We start from the raw sequence: 16,037 nt of genomic DNA, 5'->3' as shown, positions 1-16,037 counted from the left end.
AACATCCTGGCACGCACAGGCTCAAATCAAACTCACTGCCGTGATGTAATGAAAGGCAATGAGAAGGGAGTAGTTCAAAGGTTTCAAGGTCGGGAGCATTTTCTGATCCACATGGGAACCAATGCAATGACACAGCAGCCGAAAACACTGACTAACAATAGTCCTACAGCAAGTAGCGCACAGCGAGAAAGGAGTATTCTGAGTCAAACTTAGCAACACCTTCACTACAATTGCCTGACATATCTGTGCGTACCATCAATAACATTATTGCAGATTGTTAAACAGTGTACCAGTCTGCCAAATGTCTCTGCTATCAGATGCATCTCCGCAGCCACATTCACCTCAAGAAGAGCCAAGTGAGACTGTCACACTGGAGGACATCAGAACCTACAAACAGAAGATTCTCTGTTCAACCAGACTCACGCCAGCCTGTTCACAGAATAGCCATCATTCTTTTCAACAGTGGAGATGGTGCCATCCAAGATCTATTTAGAGACAACACTGCCAAACTAAGCAGCCTTTGCACTTCCAGTGCTACCCCCCACCCCAAACTCAAACCAGCCAATCAGATAAAAGACCTAGCTTTTCTGTACTCCAGACTTTGTGCTAACAATGTTTACATGTCACAGATGACAGTCGGTATGAGTTGATTCGTCCATTGCAGTTTTCTTCTGAAACACAAATTGTATACACACAGTGTCATCTTTTTCAATTACAAGTTATGTAAATTCAGTGAATTATTAATGGTTATTTAGGGTTAAAGGTTTTAAATATTTATGCATGTGAACAGTGAAATGCACATGAATTATGAATGAATGTGATGAGTCAACAAGTACATTTCTTTGACTTGTACTTCTTTCTCTATTATAAAGTAATGTATGCACAACCTCACATTTTCTCCCCAAAACAGTCCTGTATAAATCTTACAATGCAATTAAAAATGTAACGCCCAATGTCTTAGTGTTCATATCATGATTTTTTTGTTAATTCATCTTTGGAGAGTTCAGAGTTGCTCAGGAAGAGGAGAAACACCTGCTCGCTGCAGTTGTTCAGGCTGTTTGGGTCCTCCAGAGTCACCGCTACATCCTCCGTCCTGCTATCTCCCTCTAAAAATGTCTGAACTCACCAACATGCTGCAGCTGGACATGGGAGGGGGGTGTAAAACTTTGGCATGTTTATTGTAGATCTTGTCAGTGCTGTTACCAACAACAGATGTCTTCTATAGACTAACACAATTATCCTCCAACACGCTACAATGTCGACATCAAAACTGAGGGATTTTCTTTTAAATCTGCAAACACAAATAATAATTGATCTCAAATGTACAAACACCAACACATAGACAGTTGACACAAGATAGTGGTAGATTACACAAGAAACCTGCAGAAAAACCATATAAAGGAGAGTATAATGGGTGGGGGCTAATCTCCTCTGTTCAGTTTAAGCCTCCTAGTTGGCAAAGAGTTCAACTTCTTTTAATTTGGGGTTCATTAACTCCTGTAGGCCCAGGGTCTAACCTGCCATTACTACCCCATGAAAAGTAAGTACAACAACAAATAGCCGTAATGATTATTTCTCTGAAAATTTCAAACCACAGTCCAAATGCCTGTAGATGAATCATATTTTGTGATTAAATGGATGCCATGTGTTAACATGCAGTTTGATTTTCTCACCAGTGTTGCTTTCAATAGGTGTCATTCATCTTTTTCAAGACAGATCCTACAGTTCTCTACTGTGGGTGTGCAGACATTTTCGTTGAAGGCCATTTACTGCAGTGGCAAGTAACGGAAATATCTGTTTATATCAGAGGTAAAGTGGTTCCACTTTCATTGCTGTTGTAAACATTGTAAGCATATTTGGGGTGCTCAAAGTATGAACAAATATCAGGAAATTACTTAAAAAGAAACTATGTAAATACAACTTGCTGGAAAATGCTTTCCAAACTTTTCTCTATGCTGTAGTCACTGTAGTTAAAGTTGTCACTGTTAGGGAAATTTGTTATATATTACATTGCATCCAAATGCCTTTGATGTACTTCTCTGTTATTCTTGTAGTTGGCTTTAAAATGTGAAATAGCTCAAAATACAAACTGTTGAAGTCATTTCTCCCACACAGCTGTAGTAAATACAGTAAGTCACAGTCAAACTGAAACATGTGCTCCACTTGGCCAAACAAAACCCAAAGGGAAAGAGACTATTTTTTCACTCACAAAAATACAGTTACCTCGGACCATCCATCAGCCACATCATTCTGTGTGACCTGCCTCTGATCGACTCTCAACTCAGATAACTCAAGCTGACTTCTGTGGTACCTCCAAATGCCTGCAGTCTTGGCTGTTTCCTAGTTGAAACTGTGTAGGAAGTTGTATAAGTTGTGTTGCCTGGCCTTTTCTTGGCTTTGTGTCTCCCGGGGCCAACAAGCACTAAGTCTTCATGCATTTATAACTCAGGAAGAGCTTGTCCTTCTTATTATAGATGATACACAGGAGATGAAATATGGTGATAACATAATAAATTTAAGATAACTTACGTCCAAAGTCAATCCAGCAGCGGACCCTTCAGCCAACATGCAACACTGTACCACCACTTCATATTGTCTCCAAGTCAGAGCTAGCATGCGAGGGACCGGAATATACCGCAAACAAAAGATTGTTCTTGAATTACCGCCACATGAAAAGTTCATTTTCAAAACAATACTGTATATACTGTGTATATTCCTGCCATCACGTGAAAACTCTCCAGTTCCATTTTTAGTGCGTTTAACGTTCTGAATTCAGTTTAAAGCCAAATTCCCACTCACTACTACTACCACTACTCACATACTGTTTGTACATTATCAAACTGTGATTTTCAATATATTGAAGTAGTCGTTGTGAACAGTTGTTATTAGCTTTTCTGATTAACCATTCCCTAAACCTGTCTGCATCCCAGTTTGTGGTATCCGAGAGTGCATTTCAATGGTAAGACCTAAATTAATGATGGCTTTGTTCCATTTGTGTATGTTAGTAAGCCATGTCAGTGAGTCAACATAAACAATTCCAGGGCCCCGTATCAGACACATGTGAAAGGAATGCAGCTTCAATTAACGATATCATTTACACAGACGCTGAAAACAAACAGTTTTCTACCAAAGAAAACTGCCCCTATGAAAACAGTTTACAACATGTTTTGTGGATTATCCAGAGTAACCAGACCCGTTTCCAGAAAGGCAAACTGCTGTTGACTGTTAAGGACTAACAAAATTCTATTCACCTTCATTGTGTTGGGGCGGAGGCAGAAATTCAAGAGGCAGATATCTGAAAACCTGTACAAATCTAAACCCAAACTTTCTGCATGGCTAGATACAGAAATTATTATTATTATTATTATTATTATTATTATTATTATTATTATTATTATTATTATTATTATATATTATTATTATTATTATTTGGAACCATGGACCCTTAAGGTGAAGTTTTCCTGTAGAAAATACAATGCATTTAATGGTACTTTAGGGCTCGTGAAAGTTCTATAACTCAGGAAGCCCATAAAACCTTTTGGCTCAACTCAAAACTGCATAGTGGTCAAGCTAAAAACAAGGTTTACCTTTAAAAAGCTTGCTTGAGACACAAAGTTCTAGTCCAAAACAGATGCATTTTACAAGAAACTTTCTGATCTTTTAATGTCTCTAAAAAACAAAGGGTGCGCTATGTAAGAATGATTTAATTTCACTGAAAGGATAAGGTTGGCTTTATTTCATATTGTTATTCTCAACTAATCACACACCATTAAATCCTTAAAAAGGGTTCACAAATATATAGTTTCAGTAATATCCTAAAACAGCTGGAAGTTATTTTTTTCCCAAATAGACTAATGATAGTGCATTGACTATTTTCAGCAGCGGATTAAGACACATTTAGGCTCTAGTGAGTATTTCTGGCAGCAGGAAAGTGTGTGTGGGATTGACTGAAAATAAACTACAGTTGTCATTGTAATGAAGGAGCATGTCACCCAGTAAAATAGTGTGACTCATTGATGTGCTTATATTATTTTTTTGGGCAAGAGCTCTATGGCACAGGGGAATATGCTACATCAGGCTGTGGCTGCACAGGCAATCCTTGTTAATAGGATCAATTAATTGTTGGTTTTGGTGTTTTCATGGGATTTGTTGACAAGAAAAAAAAGAGTATTACAACCTCATCCTACTACTAAGAAGAAGAGGGAGAGTTTGCTTTTGTTTTTTCTGTCAATATTTTAAAATGAGAAGCTGTCAGTCACATCCCTGCTGGTTTCCCCTGCCTGCCAGAGGGATCAAACTGTCTGGTCACAAGCCCTGTTGTATAAGCTTATGTCATCACTGCTGTTCAGTACACAAGCTGCTGAGCTGCTGTATAATAGATGATTCTAGAAAGAGAGCCTCAGTGAGTGAGCCAGCGTCAGAGAAACTTTTATATATTTGCATGACAAAGGTGTTTTAATCTGCAATATGGTTTATTTAGTGTGATCTGATCATCAATTTCCCCCACAGGGATCCCCTTCTTATAGTAATTTATTTCACCATTAACAGCACCTTGCATACAGAGTTTTATTATTTTATTTATGTATTTAAAATACAATCTGAGTACAGAATATTTGACACCCAAAGACTGATATTTTGGGAGAAATAAACATCCATAGCTCTGAAACAATGTTTATTCAGCAGTCAATATAGAATGTTAGATAAAACATTTTTGGCACAGTTGCTTAATGATAATAAGCTGTCCTGTTTCTGTGTGGTAATCTAAATAAATATGCAAAACCATAATTTACTTCCCAATAAATACAATATAAACTACAATAAAGATGCACCGCATCCACGCCACCCACTGCACCTCCTCAGGAAAAAACAAACAAAAAACATAATTTATTGTACTTCAGGCAAACAGTTGCAATGGGTTCAAACCAAATAAAGAATGTCAAAGGTGAGAAAGATGCTTCATAATTCATTTCAACAGCTTGTTTCCCCCTAAAACTCTACCAGGCAATACAACAAGGAGGCATTTGATGGGCCAATAAAAGGCTGTGCTGTGGGCTTTGGATCATAGTAAGTTACAGGGTTTTATGGATGGGTGCAAACACATTTTCAGATTCCTACTTCATAGTTAGTTTTCTGTCAGTGAGAAGAAAACGTACCTAATCACTAAAAGCATTTTACTCTTTCACACTTCAGTTTAGCTGAAACCTCTAAGTGTAAACGTTCACAAATGACATCCAGAGATGATATTAAAGAGGTTATATCACCTGGAACTTGAGACGTGTACAGACGAGAGATGTTTATGAGTCTAAGTTTGTGAATTCATCAAGTGTGTTGAATTGGTCTGTTTTGGCAATTCCTTGAGGAAAATCATTCCAGACGATTATGGGTCATTACAATACTGGGTTATTTGGGGAAAGCATAAAAAAAGACTTAAAAATTATAATTTCTCTGTGTGTATGAGATACATTTTCATGTTGTTCTATTACTAAAACCAGAGCGTACTTGTGTGAAACACGACAATAATTAAATAATTGGGTGTCAAACCTGGATCTATAGAAAGGGATTTTCTTCCATTGTACAATTTCAATCAATAACACATGTTCTTTAACCTGTGTAATAACACTGCAATCAGTAACAGTAATGCACACAAGCAAAGAGAAACAGGTTACAATGTCACATGACCTGTGATAACGACAACTTAACACACCTTTAAGTCTATATAATTTCTGGAGACAGCTGAATACTAGACATCATTTTAGGTCAATGGTTCAAACTGTCCGGTGCAGAACTTAGTAAACATCAGTGCATTACATGTATTTTTATTTTTGTTTTATTTATGGCTTTGCAATGGATTTTTGAGCACTTTTTTTGCCTGAAAGGTGATTTACTGTCACCATTATAATCATGTAAACTACTTTATTAAAGTTAACGCCCATGGATAAGAAGTGCCGCAACAGCAATAATCTACTCCACCATAGCTCATCTATCAATGTAGGGTAACATGGGGTAAGACGCCCCTCCAGTGTAATTCTAACAAAAAAAACTAAAATGTCACATTTTTTTTTCTCAACATATCTTCTAGCTGCCGCTAGTCTCACTCAACTAATTATTTCCTCTGTTTCATCACAATTTTTTAAGTTATTTGATAAAGCCATTCCGACATAAGTTGATCTAATTTTTTTGTCAATTGTGTTAAATTTTTATATATATGTATATTTACAATAAGGGGAGTCTTAAGATAAGATATGTAATTGTTTAGAGATAAAGATTTTTGTTAAAGTAGTAAAATGCTAGATTAGTATGTTTGGGGTAAGATGTCCCCCCTAAGACACCTTGCTCCTTTATGCTTGATCGTTTGTAAGTTAGATGTTATTTAGACACTGGATCGACCCTTTAGCCAACCAGCAACTTCACTATCAGAATGTCTGAGGTAAAATTCTGAGGTTATAAGCTAACAAATGCTCACATTGCTAGCTAGCTGGCAAGCACGTATTTTACTTCAGACTTTCTGCTAATGGAGTTCCTAGCAACCTCACTATTTAAAAGTCTGAGAAATAAATTATTGGAAAGCTAATAACATAAGGCAAGAAAAGGTTTATTTCTAACACATAGGTATGTAATCCCCTTGCTTTTAACCAGCTGCTTGTAGTTTATTTTATCTCTAATTTGCACCTATTAAAGTGATTTCATCTCATAAATGGGGCATCTTACCCCAGTGGAAAATGCCTTTTCCACTTATATTACATTTGATTAAATACAAATAGAAAATAGACATTGAGCTTAGTGGGGGCGTCTTACCCTAGTAGCTGGGGAAGATAGTTGGGCGATGTCTACAAAATTTCAGGAGGATGTCTACATTGAATCGGGATGGATGAGGTTGGCGGTTGTTTTATGTGCATGTGTTCACTCGCACAGACTTCACTCGGCTAAAGACCTGGTAGCGTTACAAGTCGCGGTGGATATTTTACAAGCGTGGACCACAGACCAGGTAAAGCAGCACTGAACAAACAGGGTGAAGATGTTGGTTTCGGCTGTTTGATAGGCTGCGTCATTAACAAGCCCTGCTTTCACACATGGTGGTATAATGTAAAAAATTTTCATTTTTTTTTGCTGGCGAGTAGCGGGGTTTTCCAATCACAATGCCTGCTCAACGTTGTGATGTCTGTCAACCATCGCGATGGACGATGGCATCGTCTTTGGGCCCAATCCTAATGGGAAAATGCCATTCTGCTAAAACTTACATTTGATTAAATTCAAATTAATCTGTCAACTGTATGTATTTATTTCACTTTATACCATAGCCATCTCCAAGATACAAAAAAACTATAAAATATTATTTAATGTGTCAGCAAATAGACATTGAGCTTAAGGGGGGCGTCTAACCCCAAACTACCCTACAGCTAGGCTACTCAAATGTAATATCACAAACATAATGTTGCTACATTGTTGTTACACCACAGTTTACAGTGTTACTACACAGATAGAAAAGATAATAAAAATGTTTTGGTATGAACAGTCATTTTTCTGTGTCTCCTAACATGGAATCCACACAAACGCAGCCCTTGCTTTCCACGTGATTCGGTTCCAATTTCTATTGACAGACTCCAAACAAAAAAGAAAAGTCAAGTCTGCATGTCACAAAAAGGCCGCTGTGGAGCAGCCATACACATAATCCCATCCTCTACTCATCTCCTTGAGCTTGTATTCCACAGTTTGTCTTTTAATAGCATCCACGTTCAACTGTTGCAACAGAAGCTGAGAGCAGCAAGAAGAAGTGATAAAGTCCATGTCTCTGGGTCATACGCACCCACAGTTCTTCGCCGACACATTCTGTATCGTGTGGTAGCGGTTCTTGTTGTCCAGGAAGGAAAAGTCCTTTTCGAAGGCGGTCGGTCGGCAGCAGGGCCTATAGCTGACCTTGTCCTTGCGTTCCTTCTTCTTGAAGACCACCCGCATCATGTGCTCCGTGGCGATGTCGTAGTTTTGCCGGTGGGCCGTGCATTTGCCGCTGCAGTAGTGCAGCTTCACCGTCTCGTCGCTCTCAAAGCCGAGACCCAGTTCACTCACAGTCAGCTCCAGCTCCCTCATGGAGCAAGACTTAGGCCTCCGGGCTCTTTTAGTCCTTCGGGCCAGCTTCTCATCCAGCCGCCGGCTCTTCCTTCTCTTCCTGTCCAGCAAAGTCCCGACCACATGCTGAAGCTCGCCCTCCGTGAAGCTCTGGAACATCATGGAAACTAACAAAGGAGATAAGTCAAGCGTTATAGGATGGTAGATGAAGGATTATCTGTTTGTTGTCTAGTACTTCTGAATGGAATTCTCAATAATCAGATATGTAAAGAGGGCAGATGGCTCACAGAGATAGCTTGCTGTAGCTGGCAGGATAATGAAAGCTTATTTTTTCTGACATCCTACAAACTAGTCTTATCACAGGGGGGTGCCTCTCAATGGTGATGGTTGCGATGAGTTCCCCTCCCTATACTGTCAACTAGAGTATAAAGTTAAGCCACTTTATAAATGTAATGATTCATTATTATTATTATTATCACCATTAGTATCACAGAAAGTGTGAATCCCTTGTAGCCCATTTAAGTTGAGAAATGCCTCTCAGTGAGGCCGTGTGGAGCCAAAGGAAAGTGGGTATATCGTCCTCTCCTGGGGGTTATACAGGTTCTAGGGAGAGCCAGTGAACTATGAGGTGCAAATTGACTGCAGGTTATTCTCTATAAACAACAGTGTCAGAGTCAGGTTTCCCATGTCACCTTATCTCAGAAGGAAGACAATAACAGTTTATCTTACACTCCGAGAGGAGAGAGTTCATCTCGTCTGCTGAGCGGGTTCTCCGATGAACACCATCCATCTGCCGGGACAACAGTGTTGGCTCTGCTGATGCTGATGCTGATGCTGATGCTGATGGCGGTGAGGTCTTTGATGTTGATCCTAATGATGAAGACGGTCTTGATGAAGACGACGAAATGCACGGATGTTTTGTTTTCTGTTTGAACTGTCCGATAGTGGCCATGTTTTTAACGAGGAGGATGGACAGAGCTGCACCACAGAGCATGAAGGCAAAAGTAGCACCTTTCCATAACTTCATCTTAGAACGTGAGGGAGCATTGAAACTCTGTTGAGAGAGGCAAAGCGGACAAACGTCAGACGTGTTCCAAACCTAGTAAGGCATTTTTTAACATTAAATCACAGAGAACAATGCAAAAATGATCTTTGGTGCCGTCACATTTCTTTGACCTTCCCCCTAAATCCACTTCTCTCTGCAGGGCTTTTATTGCACCACCAGTTTACTTTTTTTCTGATTCTGCTGTCAGCTCGTTTTCACTCTAACTGGGTTCATGATCCGCGAACTTGACATCACTTGCTGACACAGAATGCAGTGTATGTTTAATCGCTGCTGCCTGAAGAGGAAAAACATAACTGCAATTTATTATTTGAACTGAAAGCAGGTTTAAGGAGTTCTGCAACCACTTGCACATTGAAACCTCTTAGAAGTTTGTGTATAATATTCAAAAATACCTGATGTGGATGAGAATAAAAGCGCCATCTCTTCATTTCTGAAGAAAAAGCTTCTCAAAACATCCTTTTAAAGAGTCCCCTCTTTAATCCATTCCTTCCTTTCTTTTCTAACCACACCTATTTGCAGTGCTATAGGCAGAGGCCTCATTGAACATGTGTGTTTGTACATCCCTTTATCTTATACCACCCCTCCATTTCAATAGGCACTGCACCACAGAAGTCACAAAACTCAATTTGGAGGAATTATAAGCTACCCTATGTTTTCTTTTTCCATATTGTCATGCCACAGGTATTTAAGAGTTTTTACAAGCTCACTTCTTTGTATTTTTCATATCATGTCACCAGTGAGCAAAACATCTCCCCAGAGCCGGAAACAGTATACTACGGCATTGACTAACAGCAAATCCAGACTGGCCTTACAAAGTGTTTTGCCAGACTGGATTCTGTAGTGTATGTATACAGGCTGCTGGAGTATTAACAATGGGACAAAATCACATCAGTCACATATCCTTGTCAAGTTTAGTGTAGAAACAAAAATGTGAAATGGATAACTTTTGGAAGATTGCACTTTCAACATGTGGGTTACTCCTACAGATCACATTATACACAAACATTTATGAAAAATATTATATGAAAAAAATGCGAGGACCATTTTGGCGTTCTGGTGGAATGTTTGGAGTGAGTGAAACAAAAAAGAACTATAGGCAAATTAGGCCAGTACTCCATTGTGTTTGAGGGTTTTGGACACCGCAGAGGGAAAACACAAAGAAGCTGCACACATGAATTGCAGTGGAATAAACAGCGCATAAACAGGTATAACCAGTCAGTCAAATCTTGACTCAACACTCATAATTCCATATGGGGTTGACATGGTAAGCAGTCTCTGCACAATGAAGGGGTAGAACGGTATTCATTTGAAAGTCAAACATTTCAGCTAACAACCTCATTTGACACAGCCCATGTAAATCAAATGTGGAGGTGTGGCTACTGCAGAATGTTACCCGATGCCCGCCTATATGTCTGACTCTCTCCGGTTTTCACAGTTACATTTAAGCGCCAGACATGATAGATAGAAACCTCAATGGAAAGTCTCATTTTGTTTCTGTTGGTTCAACACCAACTGCTAACACCAGAAATCTTTCTGCTCCTGCTCTAAATATGATAAATATTCAATTTAAAAAGGTTTGTTATGATATATGGCAAAGGATGAGCTCATTGTTTTCTTATGCTATTAATAGGTCAGTTTGGGACAATTACTCAGCCTTGGAGTTAGCTGCTTCACACGGCCGTGATACATCAATGACTTTGGCCTGTATGCTCTGTGGCTCATCTTGATAAAACAATTAGCTTGTAAAAACAGACGAGTCCTCCGATGTCTCAGTCGCTGACACTGGACGAAGCCTGATCATCAAACACTGATCTCATGTCCCCGAAGACACTTTGATTGTCATAATTGCTCCACTCAGAAACACATTAGTCCCATCTGCAGTAGATTGGCGCCAATAAAAGTGCCAAGGAGCATTCGGCAGCTTGTTCAGATGGTCATGGATGATTAATCAACACAGACATTTAATATCTACCACTGGCCCCTGCTGTCATGGACATAAATATACAGATATTGATAGAGGGAAGGGGCACCAGTGTTTTCTTAGGAGAGCAACGGAAAGACATGAATGACTAGTCCACTTCCTGAAAGGACAAATGCTGCTGTTTTCCAGCAAACAGAAGAGCAACAACGCAGAGGATATAGTGGAACCCCGAAGGACACTCCAGCAGAAGGAAAAGCCATTCTCAAACTGAGACATAAAAGTGCAGATGAGTCGCAAAGCCAGCTGAAACAGCTACCACACAGGCACAGTATGTCTGACCCTCATGACCCTCACAAAATATCAGTACTGATGTGCCCATGCACGCTCCTGCGTGTGGAGATAAGGCCAGCGAACATATGAGGCCCAAAACAAAGTCAGAAAATCATCTATCCACAGGGAGATCAGAGACAGTTTGCACACGTGAAAGTCCTCATTAGGATTTTGTGTTTCTAGTGACAGTGGGAGTGAATAGGAGGTATGTAAAGAAATAGTACACCTGATGTCTGCTCCGCTACATGTCACCTGAAGGGATACCAACAGAGTGAAAACAGTCCCAGAGGATCGTTAACATGTTTGAGGCAAATCATGAAAGTGAACTGCTTAGCCAAGAATTCCTGTTTGTCAAAGCCATTCCTGAGACATTATGTATTCTCGTACATTGGAGCCTGATCCTCAACCCTCAACTGAGCTCTTGTTGTGACTCAAAGATCGCATTATTTCAAATGACACAATAAAATTCATGTTTTCAAGGAATAATTGGGTCAGTGGCCGTGGCGCTGCTAAGCTGGTGGTAATGTAATTACAGCAGCATGGCCCTCGTGTCCTCCCCTCCCTCCCATGCCGGAAGGAGGCACTCAAGAGAATGCAAGAGCCTATGGAAGATGAACCAGTGATCTGTCAATATGGGGATAAGGGGGGTCTGTGGTTAACACTTTTGGATGAAGCCGGCAGACAGGGGGTGCCTTCTTGTCAGCTTGCTTGGATCTGGACCAATGTGACACGATTACAGCCAGATCACAGAAAGGAATGAATGAAGAGCTTCTTTGTGCTGGAAAAAAGCAGATACCAACTTTTATGTCTCACCACGCTGTAGAATTTTTTCCTATACGTTCCCTAAATACAGCCTGTTCTGTCTCACTCACTCTCCCTCGCTGTGACTCACACGTACCATAAACACACACGTGCAGCACTTGCGTGGTTTCACTTTGCCCCAAATCATATGACACATGGCTCGTGTTGAAATCGAGACAAAGTTCTAACCTTCAATTGTTGTCCAGACACCCACTTCACTTTCAGGGCGCACACACACACTCCCACCATCACATAACACTAGATAATCCATCTTACATAATACTGCTGCTTCTTGATATCTAGAAATGTCCACAGCTCTAACCATTGTGTATTTGCTACTGAACAACCCGAGGCCTCTGCCTACAGAACATTATTACCACCCTGTGTGCTTCAGCTCAGCTCCACCCATGTGACCGACTGTCTCTGCGCTACTGTGAACACACCCCATAAATACCTGCATTGAAAAGATACCAGAGGAGTATAAGAAACAGCGGGAAAGGCACCTACTGTGTTGTTGCAAGAAAACAACGTGCTTTAGGGAGTCCTAGAGAGGCATTGTCTTGTCTTTTCCCTCTTAAGTGAGCATCAGGAGGCTTGGGGACAGCTAGAGAGTGCTTGGGGAGGTAATAGGGACATATTCCAAAGATCAGGGCGGGATTAGCACTAATGCCTGCCGGCTTTATCTGCAGTCACGTGGGTTAACACCTGGCTGCAGTGTTGGTGGCGGAGCCTGGGCCTTGCTGTATGTCTGTGTGCGTCTGTGTTAATCCATCAGACACCTCTAACTCAGGGGTTAGGCCAGCATGAAGGGCCCACTGATAGAGCACCATCAGGCGCTTCTTCTTCGTCTTCTAAAAACCTGTCCTGCTTTCAGTCAGAATAATAAAGAAGAAAAGTGACAAGCTCAGTTAGTAAGATCTGTTGTGTTGGCACCAGGGTGGGCCAAAAGGCTGTAAAATAAAGTGGATGTTCTGAGCCAGGATTGGCTGTTCTAAATCCAGCCTTGGTTCTAATGCAACTGAAAAAGGCTTAGGTTAGACTGCGCTGTAATTTCGCTGGGCAACAGCGTCTGTTGGCTCGCGCTCTGTCACTCAGTAACCATAGGATAATTAAAACAAGCCTGTTCCTTGTTAGTGAGAAAGCTGCCGTTCGTTATTGAGGAGAAAAAAAAGGGAAAACATCTGAAGGGAATGCCAGAAAAATAGTGTTAATTTTTACACACATTCTATAAATACCAACCATGATTCCTGCATCCTTTTAATCTACTGGATGTAGGTGAGTGGTTAAAAAGATTCAACTTCATTTTGGAAGCCTTACTATCACATCCCACGGATTTATACAGATTAATCCAGTGACCTAACAGCCTAACACAAAATCTCACAACTCCAACCTGTTGCTGTAAGGGTGGCGTTAATGAGTTGTGAGGGGAAGACACACTTAGATGCACATTTGACATTCGTCCCTGTCTGCCCTTTGCTATTATGGGAAGAGTTGAGTCAAGGTATTGTTTTGACATGCATTTAAAGAGCCTTTCGTAACATACAAAGAGGTTACAAGCAACAGGAAATCGTCACTTTCCCTCATCATTTTTGCGTGACCTCAGAGCAAGATTGATGTTGTCTCAGCTACTTTCTAAAGAAGTGTCTGTGCGCTGCTATTCTGGCTGCTAATCTGTCTATGCCAGATCCTCTTTTAACACAACAGCATCGCCTCTAAACCCATGTTAAACACGTTGATGTTGCTGTTACAAAAGACTGACGGCCATCTGGCACCCACTGAATACCACTTTCAAATATGACCCACGCGAGCAAGCAGAAGCAAGCACAAACATCTGAAATATGATGACATTTTACATTTTCATAAGAATAGGCTATCTTCAAACGACTAACATATTGATCATTTGCATGCCCAATGTCTATTTTTGCTAGAATCTGGCAAAAAATATTTGTAAGACAATGAGGAATGGTGCATCAGTTCAGCTTCCCCTTCAGTTACCTCCAGTTATGAACAGCTTCGGCAGGTTATGAAAGTTGAACGGCTCAATTGACTTCAGGCTTAATCTCTATCCGGACTCTTGGGGCTCTGCTTGATACAGTATAATCTCTACATATGATATGGGCTTAGTAAGAAGGGATCATCACTTCAGTAAAATGCCCAAAGTGAGTGCCATCAAGTTTGCTCAAGTTCAACAGTTTTATCCAGCTCTTCTTAATTGCTTAAACTATTAAAGGTGCAGCTCCACAAAATATGTCAATCTCTAAAATGATGAACCCAGAGAAAAATAAACATCTGAAATCACTATTTTCTTAAATAACTTTTGGGAAAAGCAAAGCCAGAGTATTTGTAGAGCAACCACGCATTATAATGAGGCAAACCACCATGTTGGAAAAGTGACAGGAAAAGAAAATGTTCCTCCCTGACAAAATTAATTTGTCTGCATGGTGGGAGGTTATATAAATTCTGCAAAAAAAATAATTTTTAATTTTTCTTGTTACTTTTCCAATATGGTGGCAAGACCTTTGTAATCAATTGTAACCATTCTGCAAACATTTCGTGACAGGCTGCTCTGCACCATTGACATGCGGTTTCATCAAAGGCCACTTGTTGATACAGATAAGCCAACATGCGTTTTCTGCCACTCAAGCATTTGGTGAGGCATCCCTGTCAGCGGCACCAAACACCTTCCACGTAAGCTGCGGGCTTAAACTCACAAAAGAAGATGCAGTGTCCTTACCGTTCGGCCGGCTAATCCAGACTTAGCTGCGTGGCGTCGTCTTCAGCTGACCTCCACAGGCGAGTGGTGGCTGGGTTAAGTCCATCATCTTCACAGCGAGGGCAGGAATCCTGCTTGTTCCCCTGAAAATCATCACAACTCCCTGTGCCTACAAGTAGGGGAGGTGTCCTGACTTGATTTAGGTCCAGGCTGTATTATTCTTTTATCATATTGGCACTTCCATAGAACTTGTTTATGTTGTAAAGATCAAGATCAACATTCCTCTGTATGTAAGTGCGTGCTTCATGGCAGTCAGGTTGGTCCATTTAAAAAGAGTGTTTAGAAAAGCCCCATGGCATCTGGTTCACTTCAGAAAACTTCTGTCATCATGCTTTTCCCACCTCTGGTTCCCCTTTTTGCATAAACCTGAATGGGACACAGAGCAAAGCAGAGGTAAAGTGTCATAAACAGATGCCTTAACTTTAATCACATCTGTTGTGAAACAGCTTCCACTTCAGATCAGTTCATCTCCATGCAACAGCCCTGTTGAAAAGACTGCATCTCCTTACCCCTTTTCCACAAGCAGGACTTCTCTTCAGTTCCAAGGAAGGGAACTCTGCGGGTTGAGAAGATGAGTTAGGGTGAGGAGGGAGAGCGTGGTTACCGTAAGCGGAGCAGAGAGCTTCTCTGATGCCTCTGCCTGCGTGCCCCCCCCCCCACAACTGTTGCTCCTCCTCCTCCATAGTTGTGCTTGTGGGCCGAGTCGGATTACTCCTGACATGATAATCTCCCTGGCTCTAGCTCCAGGAGCACTAAAGGATGCTTTGGCCTGAGCAAGGGCTTACATTTACCTTCTGCCGCAAGAGAATCTGCCATCTTAAGTGGGCATTTGGTAATATCCTCAATTGGGCAGATCAGTGCAGTCAGAAGGGTCTGCTGAAGCAAGTATCTTCCAATCTTTTAGAGGGAATTAAGAAAGTTCACAATTGGTTTAAATGGTGCTAAGACAACACTAACCCCAGTTAAATGGAATTATCACAGCAGAGGTATTTCATGATGATTCAATCTACAGTTGGCTTGAGATAAAACCACCTGTGTTGTTGTTGAGAATCTCACGTTCATGTCTCCTCCAATACAAACCA

At 40.7% G+C, this 16,037-nt stretch overlaps 1 protein-coding gene across 1 annotated transcript; it reads right to left on the bottom strand.

The window, feature by feature from the left end:
• Positions 1 to 7,259: 7,259 nt before the first annotated feature.
• Positions 7,260 to 15,603, bottom strand: LOC119901848 (neurturin-like). The gene is made up of 4 exons (XM_038717570.1): positions 15,465 to 15,603; positions 14,917 to 15,321; positions 8,794 to 9,118; positions 7,260 to 8,231 (listed from the first exon to the last, which is right to left on the bottom strand). The coding sequence occupies exons 3-4, from the start codon at positions 9,089 to 9,091 to the stop codon at positions 7,795 to 7,797; spliced, it is 735 nt and encodes a 244-aa protein (XP_038573498.1). The 5' UTR covers positions 9,092 to 9,118; positions 14,917 to 15,321; positions 15,465 to 15,603; the 3' UTR covers positions 7,260 to 7,794.
• Between the last annotated feature and the right edge of the window lie 434 nt (positions 15,604 to 16,037).

Source organism: Micropterus salmoides, unplaced genomic scaffold (assembly GCF_014851395.1).
Source record: "Micropterus salmoides isolate LMB-PRFRI ecotype aquatic unplaced genomic scaffold, ASM1485139v1 Ms_hic_scaffold_14, whole genome shotgun sequence".
NCBI lineage: Eukaryota > Metazoa > Chordata > Actinopteri > Centrarchiformes > Centrarchidae > Micropterus > Micropterus salmoides.
The sequence above is the reverse complement of the archived record's forward strand: the minus strand, read 5'-3'. Positions and strand labels throughout refer to the sequence as shown.

Bases quoted from the DNA above. Each gene is read 5' to 3' on its own strand.
- LOC119901848 (XM_038717570.1), bottom strand. From the start codon at position 9,091: ATGAAGTTATGGAAAGGTGCTACTTTTGCCTTCATGCTCTGTGGTGCA. The intron at 8,232-8,793 runs GTAAGATAAACT...CTCCTTTGTTAG, and splicing joins GAACTCTCTCCTCTCGGAGT to TTTCCATGATGTTCCAGAGC.